Below are 14,910 nucleotides of genomic sequence, written 5' to 3' on the forward strand. Positions count from 1 at the left end.
AATAGCTTTTAAGCGCACCTAAAAAAAGCGCACACGCAAGGAAAGTTGAGAATAGCTTTTAAGCGCACCTAAAAAAAACGCACACGCAAGGAAAGTTGAGAATAGCTTTTAAGCGCACCTAAAAAAAGCGCACACGCAAGGAAAGTCGAGAATAGCTTTTAAGCGCACCTAAAAAAAGCGCACACGCAAGGAAAGTTGAGAATAGCTTTTAAGCGCACCTAAAAAAAGCGTCCCGTTTTTAAAAACGCGTTAGGTGTGTTCGGCCCCTTAGCCACCCTACCTCTTTGCTGCCGTTATCACTTCCTCCGTGGGGTGGCTCTCATGTCTGTCGAAGGTTAGAGAAGAGGGCGCTCCCGGCTGGCATGGGAAAAAAAAAATCTTTCAAACTGTCGAACTTTGGCTGTGTAGGCTACCTGTAATGTAATATTAGCCCAGATAACAAGGAAAGTTTGTAATGGGCTAGGTTGACCCAGCATTAGGTTGGTCCTTATTACCCTGCGTGTGGGTTAAAATAGCAACCGATTTTGCTTGGTTTGTGCAATGGTTACTTAGTGGTTTATAGTGTCCTCTACAGCTCCTCTACTTTGGGAAAGCAACCTGCTTGAGATGGCAGATTGGATAGTTCTTTCAAATATTCATAGTTCAAGTATGTCCAGGGGTCACATAGGACAAGGGGTTTAACAAGCTCAACTCGTTGTATTCACACTTGGTGAGCAGCCACCAGACGCCATTCCTCTTTGTGTAATCAGTTGTATGCAGATGTTATGTTGTAGTAGTTCACATAACTGGACACTGCACAGATGACACACAGTGTGGTCACATTCATTCATGCCCTTGAATTTACATATGTGTTTGGCTGAAATTGTACGAGACGAGTGATGCTGCAGAGAATGTCATTTTGGAAGAAAATGCATTTTGTGAATCAAGCCGATTCAGGCGCGTCAAAAATCCTCAAATAAATCCAGGGATGGTTACAAAAGGCAAGCGGTTGGTGAATGAACCTTCGTTAGTCTGTAAATACATGTAAAAGTGTTTATGTTTGTGAATTACGTGATGTTTATATATAAACAGGAAATACACTTGTGAATCGCGTGACATTTACTTGTGAATCACGAAATACATTTATGAATCACATGACATTTATTTGAGAATTTTGAAATGAATCTAACTCCTTTCATATCTGTTATCATTAAGCAAGCCTGGTCGATAGATTAGTCTTAAAACAACACATTAATGCAAGAGTCTCAAAGTCGATTAGGTAGTGCATTCTCATAAATGTTTAGCTTTGCATGCGAATTTGAGTTATACAAGGATAGCAAGGGTGGCAGGAAACACAGCAGTGCACAACTGGCTGGCGACAGGGATAGGACTTTTCTCATTCTGGAAATATTTTTCATCTAATAGTTAATAAAAAAATCTGTTTTATGTGTGACATTGTTGGTACAAAATTTTTTCATAGCCTGTTTTGCTCATGTTCACAAAGGGTGCCAGTAATTTTAGAGGGCACTGTACATTTTGTAAAGCACACAGGGGCAGTGCCTGGAAGTTGCTATATAAATAAAATGTATTGTTGTTTATGATGAATTGTTTATACATAGCTTTAATCTTGAAACATCATGTGTGGTGGGGATTAAAATAATATTTTTTTTCTTTCCATTAATTGTTTTACAGAAAAAGTTACCAAAGTTTGCAATCCAGATGGTCAATGGTTTCGTCACCCGGAGAGCAATCGTGTCTGGTCCAACTACACGTTATGCTCTGCTTTCACTGGAGACAAACTGAAGGTTTGGTCAAGTCCATAGAATCACCTGTTTGTGGCTGATGTTACTAAAATACTTGAAACCTTTCCTTTGAATTAGGATAATTAAATTAAATTTGATTTAAAAAAAAATGTATATAGCGCCATAAAAATACAATTGTCTCAAGGCGCTTTGCAGAGGCCAGAGCCTGAACCCCCTTTTGGATAAGGTTGGGAGTGTGTCAATGGTAATGATTGGTCAATGGAAATATGACCTCACATAGAATTGAGGCATGTGGGATGTGTTGACTAAAATTTATTCTTGCAAGCTTCATCTTTAAAATGTCATTATTTTGAAAGCCTCTGGATGCAAGATTAAGGCATTTTCATAAATTTGTATCCAAACTTTTGGTGGTATGTATATATGACCAGGATGGTGAAACATTTTGTAACTCTTCCTAAAACAATTCAGGGGCTCTTGGTGAGGGGACTAGAGCGTAAATGTGTAGAAAATGTTACTTTCAAATATAATTGGTGCGCCCTTGCTAAGCCTCACTGAAATCTGTACCTTGAATTTCTGGTCCAGAGACTTAAAAATATATAAACGCCATCAACACTAACTCAGAGCGCCACCACCAGCTGGCCCTTGAAAACGGTACTATTGTTTTTAGGGCCTAATGCTGGTAGCTCTAGTCTTTTTGTTTTTGACTGTTGTGGTACAGCATAGTAAAGCACATTCGAATACTGTATGGTACACTCACAATGAGTACCTGTGTGGTTTTCCATCTGAAGGCAGGTGGCGTTGATGGCAGTTAATTGGCCTTCTCATGTAACTTGTTTAAACAACAATCAGGCCCCCCAGGATTTTTCGATGTTGCGATTGCAACTATTAACGAAAATGTAACCAATCCCTGTGAATTCAGCGTGGCGTTACAATTTTAACCAATCACCTCCCTTCCGCCTTACTTCCATATTATGTTCCAGAGCTGCAACAGATTTGTGTAAGTCCAATGTCTCACATTTGCCCACCAAAATAACAGCAAAGATTGCGAAAAGCAGAACCCTGGCATTCTACACGAAAGCGTAGGGAAACTATTTTTGAACCGCATGCAACATTGTGGTTGAACATAATTTAAGAGGAAATCGTTGATTGATAAGCACTTTGCCACCAAACATAGAATGAGAAAGTAAGAAACGCAGGCAGGACGTCAGACGACAAGGCGGATGACAGTGACACAAACATAATTCAAATAAACATAAATGACACCTTTTGAATTTGGATTCAGTGTTTACATAGGCTTAGGCATCTCTAAAGAACCTTACCAACATGCCAAACAAGATTACCAGGACTACAAAAATGTAGAAAAGTAGGCTTCACTTATCCACAACGAAGTGCACCTGTTGGTACTACAAATGGACCATCAGTAAGACTGAATAAAATGTTATGAATGTCTGAGCCTTCACATATGATGAAAAAAAATAATGTAAACATAGCGTTAAGTGCAGAGCGTATACTGTAACTGAAGGTGTGTGGTGTTTCCAGTGAAGGACTGTACACTTAACGCTATGTTTACATTATTTTATGTATTCAAGACATTAATGGATACAAAAAAGAGTACTTGATTTTGCATTGTTTAGGCGTCATAAGCTTAATTTTGCTGTGAGGTTTTGTGCACTTAAAATGTTGTCTTTGTCTTTTATTTTCATCATATGTGAAGGCTCAGACATTCATAACATTTTATTCAGTCTTACTGATGGTCCATTTGTAATACCAACAGGTGCACTTCGTTGTGGATAAGTGCAGCCTACTTTTGTACATTTTTGTACTCCTGGTAATCTTGTTTGGCATGTTGGTAAGGTTATTTAGAGAACCATTTCTCAGTGTTTTTGTTCTTAAATTAATGTTTGTTTATGAATTACTTATTCTTTAACAAATTATTCAATTATAATTACAAAGAGGGAAATTGTAAACTTTTTATTGCAACTTTCACTTATCGCAATGTTTTGAAAAAGCTCCTGCAAAATCAGTCATTTTTGGCAGCAACTATCTCAAAAAAGTCCAGCAAAATCTTGGGGGGACTGAACAATGTAAGTGCTTGAAGGTCTGGTGTAGCTCTTTCCAAGAATTTCATTTAGTTGCCAGTCTGACAAGCCAGAGGTAAGAAGGACAAAGGAGAGGATTACAAGTAGCAAAAAAAGAACTACAAGACTAAAACAAAGTTTAGGAAATATTGCTGCTGGCGTGCTGGTACCCAGTAGCGTTAGGTTAGGCGTGCTTCAGTGCTGCACAGACTTGCTTCCAGGCTCTCCTACATCTGACAATGGCATCCTCAGCAGAGGGGACATTAACTTTGGGATGCTCAGAAGGAAAGAATGGAGGTAGGTATCCAAACTGCACCTCGAATGGGCACATACCAGTGTGTTTTATAGATGTCCTCAAGAGGTGGAAAAGAGCAGCCAATAACTTTTTCTGCGGTGTTAATGACCCTCTGGAGTACCTTTCTTTCCGCTGCCATGCAGCTGGCAAACCACCTCGGGGTCCCTCACACAGGGGACAACCTTACCTCGGGGTCCCTTGTACTGCTCACACTCAGGGCATGGCTCTGATGACCTCACTTCTGACACCATATGTAGGGAAGAAAGAAAACAGTGACCCCACCTGGCCTCAAACCCATTACTATGGGGTACCAAACCTGCGCCCTGACCACAACAGCAAAGAGCATAAGGTCGCCTGAGTCTACCTTAATGTATGTCATGTAGTGATGGTAAAATATTTGATTTGTTTTTTTTATTTTACCTCAGTTATTTAAAATGTTGTTCATACTGTATAGTGTTTATAATTTGACTGTTTTGGGGATGGACTTGTATGTTTAAATGGAGAAAGGGGATGGGGGGGGGGGCGTTTACCTGTACATTGAGTGTGTGCCGCGGACCGGTGAGCTCAATGGGTTGAGTGAGATGAATGAGTTAGGCAGACTCTGCTCGCAGTGTGTTGCAGACATCAGGTCGGATGGATACTTAAAACGTTGCATATGTACTTTTCTCCTTATATTTTAAGTAAGGCAAATTGTTACACAGCGGGAATGAGTTGTCCTGTACTGCCCACCAAGAGAGCACAAAAGAAGCACAATAGGATGCTGCTATCAAGTCCCCCTCCTGTGGAATAATCTTCCAGCCTCCATCCGAGAAGCTGTTATCCTTTCCATCTTTAAATTAACACATTCTTTTTCATGCATCCTATAGTCATGAATAATGCATCAAAACCCAGCATTCTTTGCAGCATACTTCATTCTTGTCAGCCATGTTGTGTTCAGACAGGCTATGTTGTACTGTGTAGGAGGGCCTTTTTGGATCCCAAGTACAGCACATGGCGTGTGTTGCAGCTGTCACCAGCCCCTGAATGCCGATGGCAGCGAAAACATTGTTCCTCATCACCATAACCATTAGGTACATATACAGTATAGGCACATAAGGCAACAAGCTCTGCCCACTCACTATGTCTTTTTTCTCCCCCTCCCCCCTAGTCCAGACTGTTTCCACTGCTGCTGTAGTCTTTCCACCTGATATACTTGCAGAAACCCTCTCCCCACACCTAACTAAATACTTGATGGAGCTCCTGCCCCTGCTTCCTCCTGTTGTCTGGGGAGGTTTGGGAATCTTGAGCATAAACTGTCATTGCATGGAAGTGTGAGTGACTTTTTGCATGAGCTGCAAACTTCTCAACAGCCTTTTTCCAATTTTTAAATCGTACACTTAGGCAGTGTTAGGGAGTAGTGAACTACATGTAAATAAATGGGTAGTTTAACTACATTTTGCAGTAGCTTGCTGGTAGTTCAACTACATTACTATTTGCCCAGTGATACAGCCTTTTTTGCAGATAACTACTGAAACTACAAACGATTTGGGGCCATAATTGGAAAGCAGTGTTTTTTTATTACAGTGCATAAAATGCCCTGTATTGTTATTCCTAGGCTTCTTCTTCTTCTTCTTCTTCTTATTACAGTGCATGAAATGCCCTGTATTGTTATTCCTAGGCTTCTTCTTCTTCTTATTCTTGTTACCTTTTTCTGCGATTAATTCAGCCCGAACCACTTAACGTAGAAACTTCATTCAAACTTTGTCGCGTAGGTCTTGTAAACGACACTTATGCTATGTATTTTTCACTTTTCTAAACTTTATACTTTTTAAGATATTAAAGAAAAACGAATATAAATTTCTCCCATTGACTTACATTGGGCCATTATGACATCATAATAGGGTCTTTAAACTGGCTTGCACCTGTGCTTTACTCTGCGAAAGACCGTAACTTCAAGTTTCTAAGGCAAAAGACCGTAACTTCAAGTTTGGTCAAAAATGAGTTTTTGACGTATTTGTAAAATATCAGCAGTAACTAGAAAATGCATTTCCTGAAGGAAATACCAGTGCATGAAATGCAAAAGTTAAGAAAGAACGAATAAAAGAAAAGTGAAAGAAGGAAGGAAGAAAGGAAAGAACAGTAAAAGAAGGAAATAAGAGTTGAAGAAGGAAAGAAGAAAGGAAAGAAGAGTGGAAGAAAGAAAGAAGAGTGGAAGAAGGGAAGAAGAAAGGAAAGAAGAGTGAAGAAAGGAAATTAGAGTGGAAGAAGGAAAGAAGAGTGGAAGAAGGAAAGAAAAGTGGAAGAAGGGAAGAAGAGCCGAAGAAGATAAGAAGAAAAGAAAGAAGAGTGAAAGAAGGAAAGAAGAAAAGAAAAAGGTAAGAAGAGTGGAAGAAGAAAGGAAAGAAGAGTGGAAGAAGGAAAGAAGAAAGTAAAGAAGAGTAGAAAGAAGGAAAGAAGAAAGGAAAGAAGAGAGGAAGAAACAAAGTAAGGAAAGAAGAGTGAACAAGAGTGGCTCTGGATAAAGACAGTAAAGAGAGAGTGAAAATATTGAAAGAAGGAGAAAAAAGTGAAGCAGAGAGATGGAGTGTGAGAGAAAGTAGAGTGAGAGTGATAGAGAGAAAAAAAAGTAGAGTATGGAAGGTGTCTATTAATATTCCTAGTTATACAGTTGAATGGAGAGGTACAGAGAGAAGAGGACCCTTGGAGGCTTGCTGCAGGTGTCAGTGAAGCACAGGTGCAAGCCAGTTTAATTACCCTATTATGATGTCATAATGGCCCAATGTAAGTCAATGGGAAAATTTAGATTCGTTTTTCTTTAATAACTTAAAAAGTATAAAGTTTAGAAAAGTGAAAAATACATAGCATAAGTGTCCTTTACAAGACCTACGCGACAAAGTTTGAATGAAGTTTCTACGTTAAGCGGTTCGGGCTGAATTAATCGCAGAAAAAGGTAACAAGAATAAGAAGAAGAAGAAGAAGAAGAAGAAGAAGAAGAAGAAGAAGAAGAAGAAGCCTAGGAATAACAATACAGGGCATTTCATGCACTGTAATTAAACAAATGTACTGATATTAAATGTACTACTAACATGCCATTATCAAATTAAAGCCAGTGACATCAGTATTTTGGTTGATTTCACGATGTATAGGCTACCGACAGTTAGCATACCAAGCTAGGTAGCATTACCATTAGAATTGCATGGCAGATATGCTAAGCTATCGGGCTATTCCCCCACCCAGTGCCTGTGGCTAGTCCGAAAAAGGTGCATCTAAATCGGGTAACTTCGCTTGGCGAGCGGGGGCATGTGGAGGGGGAAAATGGGCCTCATTCTCTATCGTTCTCTCTCTCTCTCTCTCTCTCTCTCTCTCTCTCTCACACACACACACACACACACACACACACACACACACACACCCCAATGGACTGACATAGATGTTTTATGTGTTTCATGTGACAATTCAAGTTCATTGTTTTATGTGCTTAATGTGATAATTCAATGGTGTGTGTGTGTGTGTGTGTGTGTGTGTGTGATAATCATTGTATTGGTAATTGTGATAAATGAAATAGTATTACTACTGATTAATTAATAGGGTCATTATTCCATTGTTATCATACCACTGAGCTTTAACATAGAAGTTACTGCCTTCTGCCTTAGTATGCTTCACTGACACCTGTGCCAAATCCAAAGAACCTCTTCTCTCTCTGTCCCTCTCAATTTAACTGTAACTAGGAACATTAAGACACCATCCATTCTCTATTTTTTTTTCTCTCCATCTCTCCATCTTTCTCTCTGTCAACTTTCTCTCACACTCAATCTCTCTTCTTCACTCCATTTTTATCTCCTTTTTTCAATATTTTCACTCTCTCTTTATCTCTTCATCCAGAGCCACTCTTGTTCACTCTTCTTTCCTTCTTCCACTCTTCTTTCCTTTCTTATTTTCTTCTTCCATTTTTCTTTCCTTCTTCCACTCTTCTTGCCTTTCTTTTTTCCTTCATCCACTCTTCTTTCCTTCTTCCACTTTTCTTTCCTTTCTTCACTCTTCTTTCCTTCTTACACTCTTCTTTCCTTTCTTCTTTTCTTCTTTCACTCTTCTTTCTTTCCTTATTTCCTTCTTCCACTCTTCTTTCCTTCCTTCACTCTTCTTTCCTTTCTTCTTTCATTATTTCACTCTTCTTTCTTTTCTTCTTTCCTTCTTCCACTCTTCTTTCCTTTCTTCACTCTTCTTTCTTTTCTTCTTTCCTTCTTTCACTCTTCTTTCCTTTCTTCTTTCCCTCTTCCACTCTTCTCTCCTTTCTTCACTCTTCTTTCCTTTTGTCTTTCCTTCTTCCACTCTTCTTGCCTTTCTTTTTTCCTTCATCCACTCTTCTTTCCTTCTTCCACTTTTCTTTCCTTTCTTCACTCTTCTTTCCTTCTTACACTCTTCTTTCCTTTCTTCTTTCCTTCTTTCACTCTTCTTTCTTTTCTTCTTCCTTTCTTAACCTTTGCATTTCATGCACTGGTATTTCCTTCAGGAAATGCATTTTCTAGTTCTTATTCTTGTTACCTTTTTCTGCGATTAATTCAGCCCGAACCGCTTAACGTAGAAACTTCATTCAAACTTTGTCGCGTAGGTCTTGTGTAGGACACTTATGCTATGTATTTTTCACTTTTCTAAACTTTATACTTTTTAAGATATTAAAGAAAAATTTATATAAATTTCTCCCATTGACTTACATTGGGCCATTATGACATCATAATAGGGTCTTTAAACTGGCTTGCACCTGTGCTTTAATGACACCTGTGCCAAATCCAAGGAACCTCTTCTCTCTCTGTCCCTCTCAATTTAACTGTAACTAGGAACATTAAGACACCATCCATTCTCTATTTTTTTTCTCTCCATCTCTCCATCTTTCTCTCTCAGTCAACCTTTTCTCACACTCAATCTCTCTTCTTCACTCCATTTTTATCTCCTTTTTTCAATATTTTCAATCTCTCTTTATCTCTTCATCCAGAGCCACTCTTGTTCACTCTTCTTTCCTTCTTCCACTCTTCTTTCCTTTCTTATTTTCTTCTTCCATTTTTCTTTCCTTCTTCCACCCTTCTTGCCTTTCTTTTTTCCTTCATCCACTCTTCTTTCCTTCTTCCAATTTTCTTTCCTTTCTTCACTCTTCTTTCCTTCTTACACTCTTCTTTCCTCTCTTCTTTCCTTCTTTCACTCTTCTTTCTTTTCTTATTTCCTTCTTCCACTCTTCTTTCCTTTCTTCTTTCATTATTTCACTCTTCTTTCTTTCCTTCTTCCACTCTTCTTTCCTCTCTTCTTTCCTTCTTTCACTCTTCTTTCTTTTCTTCTTTCCTTCTTTCACTCTTCTTTCCTTTCTTCTTTCCTTCTTCCACTCTTCTCTCCTTTCTTCACTCTTCTTTCCTTTTGTCTTTCCTTCTTCCACTCTTCTTTCCTTTCTTCTTTCCTTCTTTCACTCTTCTTTCTTTTCTTCTTCCTTTCTTAACCTTTGCATTTCATGCACTGGTATTTCCTTCACGAAATGCATTTTCTAGTTTTCATTTAACATTGCTTCTCTACTGTTAACTCCCTTCAACCAGCTCTGCCCCATTGAAAGATGGTGAATTTAAAACCAGTAGATATACTATTTGACCAGTTGTAGAATTTGGATTTCCAGATAGTCTGTATAAACTGAATGTATGAAAAGATGTGAAATTCAATTTTCTACTTTATTTTCAAGATGATAAAAGAGATGATAAAAGTCAACAATGCAAGCTCATAAATGACATGGTACAAGAGTCTTTATTCAACTTAAGTCACCATCTATGGATCTGTGATGCTCACATCTGGAGTTAGAAAGCCTTGAACAGACAATTCAAACAAAACAATTCAAAGCCTCTTCAGCGGGTCTGCTTTTCCTCATGTAGTATGAATGGTATTGACTGATCTTTTTCCTTCAAAGGTTGCATTAATCCAGTACTACCTGGCTATTGTGGGACAGAGCCTCTCCTTACTGTTCCTCCTCATCTCTTTCTGCATCTTTTCCAGCCTCAAGTAAGTGTTGGATTTTCTCCTCTGTCGTGTTAAGTGCAGTTCTGTTTCGTCTATACTGTATATGGTCTTCTTTTGTAATATTATTTCATTTTGTTGATACTGTTATGCTATGTTATTTTTGAAAATGTGTAGTTATATTTCGTTGGGATGGTTTGGAAAGACAGCTGATTGGAGGGAATAGCCCCACAATGGGCTGCTGTGGGCTGGTCATCTGTAATAGAAGCACCTGTGGCAAGAACAGCCAAATGGATGCACCAAAGAACAAACTAACAAAATAACCCTAGAGTCAGCTAATACTGCTTTTAAAACCTCTAATTTACTAATTTACATATCCTATAGTTCCTTACCACACATAGATTTTTAAAGTCTGCAGGTATGACAATGTAGGCAGGTATTAAGAATTCCTACAGTTTCTTGTAGCATTTTTAACTATCTTATTAACTACAGTTTCTTGTAGCATGATTAACGATCTTATTAACTCATTCTTCCAAAGAAGTCTAAGCTGCCAAAGGATCACACTTCATAAGAACATGTTTCTGTCCTTCATTTTCAACTCCATCATCACCATCGTCTGGCTCTCTGGTGCAGTCGAACAACACTACATCGCCAAAAGTCATGTGAGTTCATGTTACATTACTAAGATGTATCTTGATTCAGGGTTACTGAAACGGCACGCTCTCCAAAATTATAAGAATGTTACAAAATTATTTGAAAGTGTGTCATATTTACATTTAACCCAAACTAAGACATAACTCTGAAAGACTGCCCTACAACATATAAAGTCATGTGTGCTTATTTAAGGTAGCAGATCATAAAAAATGTTAATCAAATAATATCTAAATCTGTGTTATAGATTTAATTTGTAAAGATTAGCTAAATGAATAGGACATTATAGGAATGATGGCAATGATAGGAGATTCTGACCCAGAAGCATTGTGTATGTGTGGGCTAGTGAGGATTCATGACCTCTGCTCAGATCTATGCCGTTTTATTTTCTCTTGTATTTTTTTAATTATTTTCATCAATTTATTTTCCTCAATTTCAAAGTAAGGTTTTATGGAAAATGTCACTTACCCAGTTGCAGTTAGTCTTGGTACAGCAATACAATTGAAATAGAAATATGTATTTTGATTTGATATTTATATATATTCCTTTACTGTTTTCTTGAAATTTAATAAACTACCAACTCTAAACACATCTATTCACTGTCATTGATTTAGTATGACTTTAACTGATAACATAATGTAATATACAGTAGCCAGGACAGCCTTACAGAGTCGCAACGCTTTGTGTTGCGTTGCTTCGCGCCGCATTGCTTCGCGCTGCATTGCTTCGCGTTGCGTTGGGTTCGAGGTCTGTCTGATCATATAATTCATAGTTTACCCACCTCTATTTAGTTTACCACTACAGCACTGTGTACCACTAAGAAACCACATGCAGAGACTGAGACAGGAGTTGAGTCAAACACTGAGTAAAGCACACTAAGTGAAGTCAACAGGAAACTATTTCAAATAAGAGGCAATTAGCAAAACACGTCTAAGCAAAAATTCAGCAATCCACATGTCAAAAACTGAGCAAAAATCCACAAAGTACTAGGCTATGCATAGAGGTACTACACATACAGAATGCTTCTGGGTCAGGAATTTAAATGCCTTCATAGACATCAAAAAATCCCCAGGGAAATAATGGGACACCAGTGGACTTAGGGCTTACTTTGATATCAATGTTCCATCAGTGGAGCGAGGGCAGGCTAGAAAAAATCTGCCGGAAAAATCTGACTTCCTGAAACCTACCACTCAAAGATTAAAACTCCATATCCTAAGTTTTCAACTTCATCTAATACTGCAAAATGTATTTTGTCAGAATGCGATTTGAGTAACACTGTAACGCTAAAGAAGTGTTTTAGATTTATCACACAACCGAGTAGTGCTTGAAAATGATATGACCATATAAATAGTTTTTTCATTTCATGCAAAAGTGAGTAATCTGAATTGAAGGGATACTAGTGTTGATATCCGCTAAAGATATGTGGAGTTTTGTATTGTGTTTTTGTGTCTTTTTGATTTATGTATAGTTTAAAAAAATGTGTGTAAGCAATCGTAAAAAAACCTGCAATACCATGTTAATTCTGGAATATTTCATATTTTGTGTCCTAGATTGGCTGCAAGATCCTGTCTATTTTGATCTTCTATTCAGTCAGCACCAACTTCTTCTGGATGCTCTGTGAGGGCATCTACCTGCACACACTGATCATTGTGGCAGTGTTTGTAGGGGAGCAACAACTTGGATGGTATTACGCCCTTGGTTGGGGTCAGTACAAAACAACTCATGCAATTTACACATTTGGGATGGAAATACTGTATTTAAATCAATAATTTATTTGTGGTATGGGTGATTTTAGCACCAGAGCCAGGAAATAAAATACAAGTTTACATACATATTATTATAATACATTATTGTAATACAAATTAATAGACACATACATCCTGTGATTCCAAACTTCTGAACAGTGGTGTATGTACAGGTATTGAGGAGTGCCCAACACCTCTCCTTGTATTAGGCTACCACATCAATAAATCCACTCGTAGGTTAAAGGATTATGAAAGTGATTATAACATAACATAAATAACAAATCATTTCCAAATCATAACCTGTTGTAACAGAGGGCATCATTTGTTCATTGGTGAACATATAGCATATTTTGAATGTTAACATTGCATAAAACAATGTGCTTCCCCCCTGACAGCCTTTCCTGTCGTTCCTGTGGTGACATATACCATAGCTCGATGGCTGTTCTACAACAACGGGTAAGGACATCTCCTCACTAGATCAAGTATTTATTGAGGAAGTCTAGAGAGTTAAAAGTGTATTAAAGATGTTTTTGATGTCACTGGAGTGTTACCCAGGGCTATAGTGGAGGGTAAACGCTGTTTACGCACCTCTGGATTTTTGGAAATAGCGTTTACGCACCACCTGTTAATTGTGTTTACACACCTCAAAGTTCCCTGGGCCTTGTATTCTGCTGTTGGAATAATTAGAAATAAATGTGGTGTCATTTTAATACACCTACATTTCAAAAACATATAAATGATGTACAGGGGCGGCCCTAGCACATTTGGCGCTCTAGGCGAGCTTCACTCCTGGCTTTATATGTGCGCCCCTATTTTAATCGTGTCTTTTTTGTATAATGTAGAATATATGGACATATCATTTTTTATATACCCGCCTCTGTAAAATCCTTAAAGAACTATGTGACAGGGAGTAGGAAAATTCATTCTAGGCTAAGAACAGGATTTAAGGATTTACCTTTCTCATTGGCACGTTTCTCTTCTTCTTCCTTTCTTTTTGTCTTACATTGCGCCCCAGATGGCTATTGCCTCGTTATTATTTTGTTCTTCAAAGTTTCTTGAACACACACACACTACGAAAACACCTCACTGTGCTATCATGTTCTGACAACCCTAAGGAGGTACGTACCCCTTCCGTTTTTGGCTCAATTTACCCTACTGTTAGATGATTTTTTTATTGGCAAAATATTGTTTGAAAATATTGAAAAAGTTCTTGCTCTTGTTTGCCGCAGTTTTTGGCGGCCCCCTCTGAGTGGCGCCCTAGGCGACCGCCTATACCGCTGGTAGTCTGAATCATTGTCTGTGACCCTCCAATCAATGCCTTGGCTGCAGCGGCGCCACCATTCAGCATCCAGGAAGTATGAAAACACATACACGTTGTGGATGAGCCTGCCTGCTGTTCGGAATGGATTAATTAGCCATGGATATCAGGCGATTTTTTAAAGGCACAATATGCAACAATTATGCTTCAAAATTGGGGCGCTACAATGACTTTTAATATGGAGAATTGCGTACGTGCCAATGGCATAGCAGGGTCGATAGGCATATAACTGCCTTCTGTAGTTTTGCCTGCCGATGCCCGCCGACCTGACTTTGATTACCTTCTGCCGATCTAGTAAGTAGCTTATTTGCCGTCTTGCTTAGTCTTGTGTTGCACATGATTGGTGTTTGACTGTGTAAGGACAGTAGTTGAGTAATTAGTTTGTCATACTGTCAAAGTCAGCACATTTCAAGAGATTTCGTTAGTTTTAGCTGCTAGCATACCTTTAGCGAATAGCTATTAATCCTTAATGCACCTTTAAGAGACCATTGAGAGCTCCCTCTCCCACAGATGCCTGCAAAAGGCTTCAAGTACAAAGTAAGAGTGAAGATCAAATCACGTTTTTAAACGTTGTTTTGGTTCGGACAACATCGCATTATGACAGGGTTTATTAATAATGTGCTTGCAAATACGAGGAATACGACGATACGATGAGGAACATTGTAGACAGATTATTTGCAAGCCAGTTCGGCATAGCTAAGTGAATTGCTAAGTGAAATGTTTGAGTTTAGCTATAGAATCTTCCATTTTTGCGGTCAAGGTCAAATATAAGTGTAGAAGAATAGCAACAGCAGAACAAGCGTTAACCCGACCGGTGAGGGAAAGGTACTGTTTGCCTCCTCTCCGTGTTTTTTGTCAGCTCAGCAGGACTACGTTTCTACGCATGCGCTCAACCCAGTTTGTGAGATGAGGCACAATTTGTCGCTGCCTCGCCGTCTCACTGTCCCCTGTCAGTTTGAACAGGACATGCGCAAATTCAGCGATTTTGATTATAAAAATGCGCGCAGAAAATACTTTATAGCACAGATCAGTAGAAAAATATTGATATTTATTTTATCGTTATTTGTTTTTCACTTTCCTAAATTTCCCTCAGGATTAATAGTAATATCCAGGGTGC

General features: G+C 38.5%; 1 protein-coding gene across 2 annotated transcripts in view; it reads left to right on the forward strand.

The window, feature by feature from the left end:
• calcrl2 (calcitonin receptor-like 2) overlaps positions 1-14,910 on the forward strand; it is a 69,331-nt gene that overhangs the window by 45,660 nt on the left and 8,761 nt on the right. For both annotated transcript variants that reach the window (XM_080854538.1, XM_080854539.1), the window contains exons 5-9: positions 1,672-1,784; positions 10,033-10,124; positions 10,618-10,741; positions 12,281-12,434; positions 12,871-12,931. In XM_080854538.1, coding sequence (XP_080710664.1) covers positions 1,672-1,784; positions 10,033-10,124; positions 10,618-10,741; positions 12,281-12,434; positions 12,871-12,931 — 544 coding nt within the window. The remainder of the gene's footprint in view (positions 1-1,671; positions 1,785-10,032; positions 10,125-10,617; positions 10,742-12,280; positions 12,435-12,870; positions 12,932-14,910) is intronic.

Source organism: Sprattus sprattus (assembly GCF_963457725.1).
Source record: "Sprattus sprattus genome assembly, chromosome: 16".
In the NCBI taxonomy this organism is placed as follows: domain Eukaryota; kingdom Metazoa; phylum Chordata; class Actinopteri; order Clupeiformes; family Clupeidae; genus Sprattus; species Sprattus sprattus.